This window comes from Bos grunniens, chromosome 2, assembly GCF_055505025.1.
Source record: "Bos grunniens cultivar Pamir isolate PY7600 chromosome 2, Bosgru_T2T1.0, whole genome shotgun sequence".
Lineage (NCBI taxonomy): Eukaryota > Metazoa > Chordata > Mammalia > Artiodactyla > Bovidae > Bos > Bos grunniens.
The window spans coordinates 44,026,926-44,039,770 of NC_141166.1; the positions used below are offsets into that span (position 1 = coordinate 44,026,926).

The 12,845-nt window shown below is 42.4% G+C and overlaps 1 protein-coding gene and 1 non-coding gene across 8 annotated transcripts in view; one reads left to right on the forward strand and one right to left on the reverse strand.

Moving 5' to 3' along the window:
* The window catches only part of PARD3B (par-3 family cell polarity regulator beta), a 1,159,019-nt gene extending 1,154,726 nt beyond the window's left edge, over positions 1-4,293 (reverse strand). For 2 of the 7 annotated variants that reach the window (XM_086344462.1, XM_086344464.1), the window contains exon 1: positions 3,616-4,062. In XM_086344462.1, the coding sequence (XP_086200588.1) occupies positions 3,616-3,735 (120 nt within the window). In that variant the 5' untranslated portion in view covers positions 3,736-4,062. Of the gene's footprint in view, positions 1-3,615 lie in introns of all 7 variants that reach the window. The other 5 variants (XM_086344421.1, XM_086344496.1, XM_086344507.1 and 2 more) reach the window with 5 other exon arrangements.
* Positions 4,294-12,278: 7,985 nt separating this feature from the next.
* On the forward strand, positions 12,279-12,351 carry TRNAS-GGA (transfer RNA serine (anticodon GGA)). The gene has a single exon. It is a non-coding gene; the product is annotated as a tRNA-Ser (tRNA).
* The last annotated feature ends 494 nt before the right edge of the window (positions 12,352-12,845 follow it).

The following is a 12,845-nucleotide window of genomic DNA, read 5'->3' on the forward strand; positions in this document are numbered from 1 at the left end:
AGAATTGAAAGGAGTGTGAGGATGCCTCAACACTTTGAAGGCTTCCCAGGTGGCTCAGTGGTAAAGAATTTGCTGACAATGGAGGAGACGCAAGAGACCAGGTTTGATCCCTGTGTTGGGAAGAGAAGGAAATGGCAACTTACTCCAGTATTCTTGCCTGGGAAATCCCATGGACAGAGGAGCCTGGCAGGCTATAGACTATGGAGTCACAAAGAGTTGGACACGACTGAGCACGTACGCAAGCCTCCTTTTGCAAGAAACACAATAGCTATTGCTATCATTGGGTTGATATATTATTGTAGCAGTTTATAGATGGAATTTTTTTAAAAACAAACTGTATACAAATTAATAAGATGGATAAGTTCCACTGCATAATGACTTACTAGGCTCCATATTAATGACTGAGAGTAAAGACCTGGAAACACAGTTCCTGGGTTTCCAAATCTCAGTTCTACCACATACTAGTCATACTTCTGTGCTTTTCCCCAATCTGTAAAATGGGGATATTAGTACCTCATTCACAGAGTTAGTCATTTGATATACGTAGGCTGCAGTCCATGAGGTGGCGAAGAGTCTGACACAACTGAGCGACTTCACTTTCACTTTTCGCTTTCATGCACTGGAGAAGGAAATGGCAACCCATTGCAGTGTTCTTGCCTGGAGAATCCCAGGGATGGGGGAGCCTGGTAGGCTGCCATCTATGGGGTTGCACAGAGTCAGACACAACTGAAGTGACTTGGCAGCAGCAGCAAAGCACCTAGAACACTGCCTGCACCAAGTAAGTACAATTCCTCTCGGTGGTTGTGTTATTACTACTGAGTAAGCCCATCCTCATCGGCTTGCAGCTTCTGCAGCCCTCATTAAGTCTGTGCTTCCCTGGTGGTTCAGACAGTAAAGAATCCACCGGCCAATGCGGGAGATCCAGGTTCGATCCCTGGGTCGGGGAAGAGCCTCTGGAGGAAGAAATGGCAACCCACTTCAATATTCTTGCCTGGAAAATGCCATGGACAGAGGAGCCTTGCAGGCTACAGTCCACTGGGTTGCAAAGAGTCAGACACGACCAACGGAGTAACACACGAGGGATTAAAACCTCGCTGTCCAGAGAAACAAACCGTTTAAACCTTTCACTAATTTAAAGAAATTGAATTTATGCCAAGTTGCTTTTGAAATTGAATTTTGATATTTCTGGTCTTTTCCCATCATTTTCTAAATTCAATGGATAAAAGCATGGACTTTATCAGAGTATTTTGTGACATTTTAGTTCCATTAGGAATATAATTTAATATTAGTTAAAGCCTTGTTATGATTACAATGCTATTTAAAACGAAACTATGAGAGAGGAGTATTTTGGGAGGAGAAAAATATCACTCTCCAGTTATTAAATTGAGATTTTAAAAGCCAAAGAAGGGAGGGAGAATTTATTAGTTGCAAGTGACCTTTAAATGTCACATTCACTAATATATAAATGTAAACACAGAAAAATGTAATGTCTGGTAATAATGGTAAACTGATCAATACAATCACATTATGGGATCTGTGATATTATAAATTATGCTTTCAGTACAGAATATTGATAGTTTTTTAACACCTCTTAAGATCAAATTATAATGCATTAAATATCCTATAGTTAATTCCCTGTGTGCTATTTATAAGCTTATAGCTTACTTCTATTACCTGGACAGTTCCATGTATCGAATTTCTAAATATTCAAGGTTTTAGAATTAAATTATTTTTCACAATGTTTAAAATAATAAAAATAAGTTTATCATCTCAATAAAACAACCTCCCCGTGAAATTTGCTTTAATAATTTGTCTAGAATAGCATGGTTAGGTTTAACCTTAGACTACTTTCAGAAGTTAGGGAAATAGGATTTTAAGGACAACTGGTTACTTGTGTTACTTTTCATTTTTAACTGAATTACACAATATAAACAGCAGGCACTATGGTAACAAAGGAAAAAGCATTAGGCAGATACTTATATAGTTATATAGGCTACTTTGATTACTTTCTCTCTCTGCCTCAATTCCATTAGTAAAAAATCCAGCTTTAGAGATTATATTTAATATATTAACAGACCATTCTCTACGCTCATCTTTAGCTCTTGACTGTTCAAGGAAATATGCACATGCATTTATCCAGAGTGGAATTTTTTCCTGTATAATAATTCCAAGTGGAGGCACAGAGATGCAGAGATTTTCTTAAATGCCTCAGCTATATATATTTAGAAAACACAATTGTTTTCATGCCTTGGATAACCAAGATGACATTAAAATAAACTACATCTTTCCATCATGAAATTGGCCAACATACTATTTCTACAGTTCTCACAGCATGAGGACAAACATTAAGAGAACCACTGGCCTCTAAATTAAAAGTTTATGATTTGTCCTATTTGAGAAGATTTGGGGCAAACAAGATATCCTTTTGGAGGATTCAAAAAAAAAAAAAAAAAAGATGCCCCTGGAGGACTTCATTTAAGTTTTCATTGAAACTTTTTTCTTTAAAGAAGAAACAGGCCCAGCATGTTACCCAAACACTCAATATGAGTTCTAGAGTCTAGCTACGGCTTCTGAATATTTAAGTATGCCTTACACACTGGCTCAGAGGGTAAAGCGTCTGCCTGCAATGCAGGAGACCTGGGTTCGATCCCTGGGTCAGGAAGATCCCCTGGAGAAGGAAATGGCAACCCACTCCAGTACTCTTGCCTGGAAAATCACATGGACAGAGAAGCCTGGTAGACTACAGTCCATGGGATCGCAAAGAGTCGGACACGACTGAGCGACTTCACTTTCACTTTACACACTTACAAACACTTCTGGAACCTTACTTAGATTTCACTTGTTCCTGGCTTCAGGGACAGAGCTGGGAACAGTCTTTGTCATCATTTCGACAGTCACCCCGGACCTGACCCTGCCCACACACTTAGTAGATGCTGATAGAAAGTGAGGTGTTAAAGTAAAAATAGCCAAGTGTAGACTGGTTGGTGTCAGCACACAGCATCCTTCCACCTGACCTCCTGCTGGAGTCATTGAGAGAGGTCAGCTCCAGAGGCTGAAATTCCAAGGGCCTCACTAGTTGTAACTTCCGAGTATCTGTTACTTAACACCAATCAACTTTCTAACCCAAGGATTAGAAGTAGGGCGGGCCTTGGCTGGTCAAAAATCACATCTGAGGTGAGCAACACCTTCGAGTGCTCCCCTGAGGTCTGTTCGCTCCAACAACTTCTACAGCAGTGCTTGTCCAACTTCACTGGCCATTGCAATCACCTGGGAGCTTGTTGAAAAGCAGATTTTGAGGCCGTGAGCTTGGACCCGGGCACCAGATGTTGCCGTTCTAACGAGCCCACAAGTGATTCGGGTGCCGCGGTTCCAACCACCACCCTGAAACAAGCAAGGCCCACAAACGCCCAGATCCCTCATATTAGCAACATACAAAAGTTGCGGCCACAGGTCGTGACAAATCAGGTCGCCGAGGTGCTCCGCGTCCCCAGAGCGTCGCCACCCTGTCCTCGGGGCACCTGGCAGGTGCGGTGGCGGCGGAGCGCTCCCGGGTAGCCAGCCCGCAGCCGCGCCCCCTCCTCCGCCCCGCCCGCGCGCCCCCAGCGCCGCGCCCACCTTCTCGCGGGTCTTCAGGTACCGCTGCAGCGCCTGCTGTGTGAGCTCCCGGACGCGCAGCTGGCCCTCCTTGCAGGGCACCACGATTCCGGTCCTGCCGAAACACACGGTCACTTTCATCCTGGCCCCCGGCGACCACGCCGGGCCCGGCCGAACAGGTGTCTGGGCCGGCGGGCGCGGCCCCACTCTCAGGGGACACCGGGCGCCGGCGGAGACCCCGGGGCGCCTCTCCCCGGCCCCCCTTCCGGATCAGGGGCTCGCAGCAGCGCCCCTCTGCCCGGGGCAGGCGGCCGCCGGCGGGCGGGAATCGATCTGAGAGCAGGAGGCAGCGGGGAGGGCTACCTCCCAGGTGGCGGGGGGCCGGGGAAGCCGGGGGGGCCGGGCTGCTCCTCCGGCTCCGGCTCCGGCTCCGGCTCCGGCTCGGGCCCGGCCCAGGCGGCTGCTCCCCGCCCGCCAAAGCGAAACTGCCGGCCTGGCCCTGGCCCTCGCCCTGGCCCTGGCCCTGGCCCTGGCCCTGGCCCTGGCCCTGGCCCTGGCGGCGGCGGGGCCGGCCCCAAGCCCCGGGCTGGAGTGGGCGGCGGCGGCGGCGGCGCGCGGGGCCAGAGTTGGGAGGAAACTTTTGCGCCGGATCCCAACTCCTCCGCCGCGCGCCGCGCTCTAGGCTCCCGCGGCCCCCGGGCCGGCCTGGGCCCGGCTCTTAAAGGGGCCGCGGCGCTCCCCGGGCCCGCCGTGCAGTCGGCGGCGCGGGGCGGGGGCCGTGCGGGGCGGTAACCGGAGACCGGAGACTGCTCCCCCTCCCTCGGTCTCTCCCTGGCTCTGTCCCTCCCGCACACGCACGGATCTCTAGGGAATTGTAACGGGACCTCAGAGCTCCCCACCAGGGGATTGAAACCGGATCTCATAAAGCACACTCCAGGGAATAGCTGAAAGACTGCAGAGCTACACCCTTAAAACCAAGGGATTGGAGCCAGATTCGAGGAGAGCCCGGGAGCAGGTGCTTCTCGCCCCGCCCACCGAAAACACCTCTAGGCGTGGAGGTTCGCAGATATTGAGCTGCAGCGGTGGCCAAAGGACCTGTTAAGAATTTAGTCTTGAGCACAGCATCACATCTGCTTTCTAAAGCTCTTTGATGGAAAAAAGTGAAGGGATTCTTGGAGAAAACGTAGTAGTGGAATCTTCCTTTTAGGCAGAACACTCAATATTCCCTCAAAAGGCCACATCCCTGACCCAGATATGATGATGGATGTTCACATTTATCCTTCTGAAATGCGCTTCCGGTCGAACTTTTGGCTACAGAAAAATAAATTTCAACACTTTTAAGCTCATGATTTGGTAGATGTGTATCCATTGCCAATTGAAATTGGCATCTCTGGGGTGGGGTAAATCGACAGATAACATCTGTACCATTTTTAGCTCAAACATAAATGAGCTCCTTTGAACGCCAACAATTACCCTTTAAGGAAAGTATTATTCTTCCCAATTTATCATAAAGAATGGTACCCAGGAAGATTAAGGAAATGAGATGACCATGGAGTTAGTTATGCTAAGAGGAACTCCATTCTTCCAACACTCAATCCCTCGTCTCCCCCACACTTTTCTTCACAATCCAGCTCATCCAACAAGTTCGTCAGGACTACATCATGTATTTTTCTAAAAAAGAGATTTGTTCCACTGCCTACCAGGTGGCGTTAAGGCAGTGCTATCAGTTTTATTAAGCATGAAAATCTTTTCTAAAGTTGTGGTGTAGTTTCTTTTTGTTACCGTTCAGTCATCAAGTCTTGACTGACTCTGATCCCATGGACTGAAGCATGCCAGGCTTCCTTGTTCTTCACTATCTCTCGGCATTTACTCAAATGCGTGTCCATTGAGTCAATGATGTCATCCAACAATCTCATCCTCTGTCATCACCTTCTCCTCCTACCCTCAACCTTTCCCAGCATCAAGGTCATTTCCAATGAATTGGCTCTTGGGATCGGGTGACCAAAGTATTGAAGGTTTATCTTCAGCATCAGTCCTTCCAATGAATATTCAGGTTTGATTTCCTTTCGGATTGACTGGTTTGATCTCCTTGCTGTCCAAGGGACTCTCAAGAGTCTTCCCCAGCACAATTTGAAAGCATCAGTTCTTCACTGCTCAGCCTTCTTTATGGTCCAACTCTCACATCCATACATGACTACTGGAGAAACCATAGCTTTGACTGTACAGATTTTTGTGGGCAAAGTGATGTCTCTGCTTTTTAATGTACTATCTAGGTTTGTCATAGATTTTCTTCCAAGAAGCAAGTGTCTTTTAATTTCATGGTTGCAGTTTTAAATTTTTTAATTCATTCATACATGCAATATGTGTGTGTGTGTGTGCATGCATGGTCTTCTGTGTTCAGGGCCTTATATAACATCAATGGCGTATATTTGAATGTCATGATCAAAGAGGATCATGAGGACTAAGAAGTTGATTTTAAGAAGATGTATATATATGGCTGAGTCCCTTCGCTGTTCACCTGAAACTATCACAACATTATTAATTGACTATACCCCAATACAAAGTAAAAAGTTTAAAAAGAATTACACACACAAGAAGATGTATATTAGTATTAATTTGGTTGCAAATCCAATATAAACTAATTTAAATAAACTAAAGAGAGGATCTATTTCCTTATAAAATCAGAAAAACCAAAGAGCATTCCTTTGAGGCAAGACCAAATCCAGAAACTCAGTGTCCTCATGGTCATCTCTCTCCATCTGCTGGCTCTGTGTTCCTCTGCATTGTTGCCATTCTCGGACAGTCTGTCCCTCAGGAGGCAAAGATGGCCAGACCCCCTGTTTCAAGTTTATACAGTCTGATAGGCAGCCATCCCAGACATCACTAGCCTTTTGCTGGTGAGGACTTACATATCCAAGCTTAAGTCACGTACCTTCCCTCTGGCAAGATGAATGCAGCATTGATCAACCAGGCCTGATTCACCTGCCGCTAAATCATACGGAAGAAGAACAGGAGAATGGTGAACCACAATAGATGAGACAAAAATAAAAAATTAGCCATAACAAAACGTAAGATTGTTTCCCACCCTCAAAGTTCTCATAGATAGTAGATGCAACAAGATCTACAAATGCGAAGTTAAATAGAAATTACAAAACAACAATGAATGTGATAATTCTACTGAACATTATTGATTTAAAAACATTGCAGGCACTGTTCTAGGTGTAGATAGATGATCGATGTTACATATGTACAGATATATGCATACATGTATATGTATACATCATATGTTATATATCTACATTTTATTTCTCTTTGCAATAACCTTAGAAGGGAGATATTTTTTTATCTTCCTTTTAGAGATGAGGAAACTGAGGCCAAGGAAGGTGAAGATCACATTCTTAGAAAGTACTGGAGACCAGTTTAGAACCTAGGGTATCTGAATCCAGAGTCTTCATAGCCACAACTGTGCTGATCTTATATGCGAAACTCCAAATGAGCAGAGTGAACAAATAAATACTAATACAGGACTTTCATGTGTGACAGTTTTAATATTGCATATTATATGGACACTTAGGATAGTACAGAGCAAAGGTTTTTAACTGATGTAATAGTCTTGCATGTTACCATTCTTTATGCTTCATGGTGCTTTTTTTTTTTTCTTTAATTCTTCTTCACACTTGCTCCAGATTCCTCCTCTTCTGCTCAGTGAATAGCTCCTGCTCTTCTTCCCATCACAAAGTTTCAGCTTTAGCCCTTCCTCAATATCTAGAGCCCAGATCCACTGTCCTTAGGGATTTGAGAAACTCCAGATGAATCACAAAGAACACCCAAGTTCTCCAAATCCCACTTTTAGAAAGAGTGGAATCAGGTCTTGTGAGTGCAGCAGAAGTTGTGATGTATGAAATGAAGGTGCAGTGGAGGTGAGCACAGATGTGAACAAGGCATTGTACAATCCTGCACACTATGGAGCAAATGTTAATGATCCAAACTAGTATTATAAAAACATTTTAGTGTTTACATTTCAAGTTTATTAGATAGCCATATTTAATTTGTTATTCAACTTTGTCATACCATACGTAGAAGTGATTTATCATATATTAAGAAGTGATAGAAGAGAACATAGTTGCAACACACAGAAACTCAGGCCCAGCAAATTCCTAAATCAATATTTCATGCCCCGTGGGACCTTCTGGGCAGAAGACAATAGATAATTTGCCTTGATTGAGTAACACTAGAGGATTCTAGGTCTGGGCTCCATTTTCTTGTTTTGCCTGTTGGATAGGTAAATATTGCCTGTGGTGTGATATTTTCCCATTTGTTATCCAACAACATAGCAAGCCTTGGAGTAGCCGGTGAAAAAGTGTTATGCAGAGAACAATAATACTGACTGATATTACTAAACTGCTGTGTTATGGAAAGTATAAATAAAATGTCAGGTACTGTTGGGTATATATTGAAGGAAGAATGATAATTTTTAATATATAGTTGATCAGTCATCCATTCTGATGTTTTGCACTATTAAAAATAAAATATTTTAAAAGGAATCCAAATTGGAAAAGAAGAAGTAAAACTCTCACTATTTGCAGATGACATGATCCTCTACATAGAAAACCCTAAAGATTCCACCAGAAAATTACTAGAAATAATCAATGACTATAGTAAAGTTGCAGGATATAAAATCAACACACAGAAATCCCTTGCATTCCTATACACTAATAATGAGAAAACAGAAAGAGAAATTAAGGAAACAATTCCATTCACCATTGCAACGGAAAGAATAAAATACTTAGGAATATATCTACATAGAGAAACTAAAGACCTATATATAGAAAACTATAAAACACTGGTGAAAGAAATCAAAGAGGACACTAATAGATGGAGAAATATACCATGTTCATGGATTGGAAGAATCAATATAGTGAAAATGAGTATACTACCCAAAGCAATTTATAGATTCAACGCAATCCCTATCAAGCTACCAACGGTATTCTTCACAGAGCTAGAACAAATAATTTCACAATTTGTATGGAAATACAAAAAACCTCGAATAGCCAAAGCAATCTTGAGAAAGAAGAATGGAACTGGAGGAATCAACCTACCTGACTTCAGGCTCTACTACAAAGCCACAGTTATCAAGACAGTATGGTACTGGCACAAAGACAGAAATATTGATCAATGGAATAAAATAGAAAGCCCAGAGATAAATCCACGCACATATGGACACCTTATCTTTGACAAAGGAGGCAAGAATATACAATGGATTAAAGACAATCTCTTTAACAAGTGGTGCTGGGAAATCTGGTCAACCACTTGTAAAAGAATGAAACTAGACCACTTTCTAACACCATACACAAAAATAAACTCAAAATGGATTAAAGATCTAAACGTAAGACCAGAAACTATAAAACTCCTAGAGGAGAACATAGGCAAAACACTCTCTGACATACATCACAGCAGGATCCTCTATGACCCACCTCCCAGAATATTGGAAATAAAAGCAAAAATAAACAAATGGGACCTAATTAACCTTAAAAGCTTCTGCACATCAAAGGAAACTATTAGCAAGGTGAAAAGACAGCCTTCAGAATGGGAGAAAATAATAGCAAATGAAGCAACTGACAAACAACTAATCTCAAAAATATACAAGCAACTCCTACAGCTCAACTCCAGAAAAATAAATGACCCAATCAAAAAATGGGCCAAAGATCTAAATAGACATTTCTCCAAAAAAGACATACAGATGGCTAACAAACACATGAAAAGATGCTCGACATCACTCATTATCAGAGAAATGCAAATCAAAACCACTATGAGGTACCATGTCACACCAGTCAGAATGGCTGCGATCCAAAAGTCTACAAATAATAAATGCTGGAGAGGGTGTGGAGAAAAGGGAACTCTCTTACACTGTTGGTGGGAATGCAAACTAGTACAGCCACTATGGAGAACAGTGTGGAGATTCCTTAAAAAACTGGAAATAGAACTGCCTTATGATCCAGCAACCCCACTGCTGGGCATACACACTGAGGAAACCAGAAGGGAAAGAGACACGTGTACCCCAATGTTCATCACAGCACTGTTTATAATAGCCAGGACATGGAAGCAACCTAGATGTCCATCAGCAGATGAATGGATAAGAAAGCCGTGGTACATATACACAATGGAGTATTACTCAGCCATTAAAAAGAATACATTTGAATCAGTTCTAATGAGGTGGATGAAACTGGAGCCTATTATACAGAGTGAAGTAAGCCAGAAGGAAAAACATCAATACAGTATACTAACGCATATATATGGAATTTAGAAAGATGGTAACAATAACCCGGTGTACGAGACAGCAAAAGAGACACTGATGTATAGAACAGTCTTATGGACTCTGTGGGAGAGGGAGAGGGTGGGAAGATTTGGGAGAATGACATTGAAACATGTAAAATATCATGTAAGAAATGAGTTGCCAGTCCAGGTTCGATGCACGATACTGGATGCTTGGGGCTAGTGCACTGGGATGACCCAGAGGGATGGTATGGGGAGGGAGGAGGGAGGAGGGTTCAGGATGGGGAACACATGTATACCTGTGGCAGATTCATTTTGATATTTGGCAAAACTAATACAATTATGTAAAGTTTAAAAATAAAATAAAATTAGAAAAAAAAAATTTTTTTTAATAAATAAAATAAAATATTTTTATCTTTCAAGAAATTATGTATAACAAGCAATATTTATTGCCAGAAACTAATTGAATGGGAGATAAGCTTTTTCTGAAGATCCTTGGAGCAATTAATATAATAGATTATGTTCTTAGCTTCCTTATTAAGGCAGGTACCAGACTGATAGCATAAGAGAAAAATGGGTATGATTTTTCATTCTTTCCTTCAATGTTTAAAATCAAAGGGTTTGGTTTATTTTCTTTAACTTGGCAAGAATAAGTTTTTCTTAAGAGATGTTTATCTCTAAATGCCTTATGGCATTCATCTGTTGACTGTTTCTATAGGTCTCCTTATAACATAAATATTTTACACCCTAAAGAGAGTATTGTGGGCTATCCACTTTTGAGAGATTCTTATTTATGCCTCTTCTGTAAGCTAGACTTGTAAGTTTCCACAGTGTTTTACCTAGACCACCCCTCCTTGTAGTGAATTCAACTCTATGAATATTAATATCCTACTTTGATTTACGTTTTCTTGGAAAAGACCTGAATCATGAAATGAGTGCCTCTTTATAAAAACAAAATAAACAAACCAACACAAAGTCAGAAAATTGTTCCAGTTCTGTTTCATTTAGGGTTGATCACGAGTTAAATGTTTTCCCTCATTATGTGATCTCCTTCTCTGAAGTGTATTGTTGTTTAGTCACTAAGTTGTGTCCAACTTTGCAGCCCCATGGACTGCAGCCCACCAGGCTCCTCTGTGTGTGGGATTTCCCAGGCAAGAATACTGGAGTGGGTTGCCATTCTCTTCTCCAGCGGACCTTTCCTACTCAGGAAATGAACACATGTCTCCTGCAATGCAGGCAATTCCTTACCACTAAGGCACCAGGGGCAACCCTGAAGTATATTAAGGTCCATGAATGCTGACCCCTAGGAAGAGATGCTACTTAGAGCATCAAGATTGCCGGGAGAAATATCAATAACCTCAGATATGCAAATGACACCACCCTTATGGCAGAAAGTGAAGAGAAACTGAAGAGACTCTTGATGAAAGTGAAAGAAGAAAGTGAAAAAGTTGGCTTAAAGCTCAACATTCAGAAAACGAAGATCATGGCATCCAGTCCCTTCACTTCATGGCAAATACATGGGGAAACAGTGGAAACAGTGCCTGACTTTATTTTGGGGGGGCTCCAAAATCACTGCAGATGGTGATTGCAGCCATGAAATTAAAAGACACTTGCTCCTTGGAAGAAAAACTATGACCAACCTAGACAGCATATTAAAAAGCAGAGATATTACTTTGCTGACAGAGGCCCATCTAGACAAAGCTTTGGTTTTTCCAGTAGCCATGTATGGATGTGAGAGTTGGACTGTGAAGAAAGCTGAGCCCTGAAGAACTGATGCTTTTGAACTATGGTGTTGAAGAAGACTCTTGATAATCCCTTGGACAGCAAGAAGATCATGGGGATTCTCCAGATAAGAATACTGGAGTGGGTTGCCATGCCCTCCTCCAGGGGATCTTCCCAACCCAAGGATTGAACCCAGGTCTCTTGCATTGCAGGCGGATTCTTTACCATCTGAGCTACCAGGGAAGCCCATCTAGGGACTAGATATTCAGATTTAGGGACCATAGTTTTGGAGGTGAATACATCAGAATAGAGATTATCCCAAAAGGGAAAAAAGGAGTTTAAAAGGAAAAAACAAGAGGACTAGATTAGAACCCTGGAGAATGCCAATATTGAAGACAGGGATACAGAGAAGTTACACTCTGTATGATGATGCATTATTAATTATAAGTTACTATTTTACTATGTATATAAAGTATTATCAATGTCAAAGATGTGATAAGAAAGGGTGCTGCTGCCCTAGTGAAGACATAATGGTGGAGAACAGGAAATTGAATGTTAAAAATGGAAGGCAAGATAGTTTGACTGGAACGGATAGGCTTCATCAGAGCACAACACAGAATATAAGGTTATAAAGATATGGAAGAAGGAAATGATTGAGGGAAATAATTGAGGGAGAACTATGAGATACATCCCTGGTGGCTCAGAGGTTAAAGCATCTGCCTGGAATGCAGGAGACCTGGGTTCAATCCCTGGGTCAGGGAAGATCCCCTGGAGAAGGAAACGGCAACCCACTCCAGTACTCTTGCCTGGAGAATCCCATGGAGGGAGGAGCCTGGTAGGCTACAATCCATGGGGTCGCAAAGAGCTGGACATGACTGAGCGACTTCACTTTCACTTTCTATGACATATAGACTAGAGAGTCTGGATCTGTTTCACCAAAGAAATATCTTCTTAGTGCTTGAGCAAAGGTGTAATGTTCATAAAATAGCATTTGATTGTTATTCTGACATCTTCCTGTATAAAGAATTACCGTAGTACGTAACTAGAAGTTGGGGAGAATCCAAAAGAAGCATGCTGGAGTAAATTGCATAAAACTATATTGAAGTGAAACATCATATATGCACACAGTGTGGAATATCCCTACCTGTACATGTGCTTATCCAAAGTAACGGACTATATGATTGCTAATGTTCGGCCCTACTGCTCTTCCGTGCATGGGAAGCAGAGGGTGCCACATGACTCAGAGTCTAGTCAGG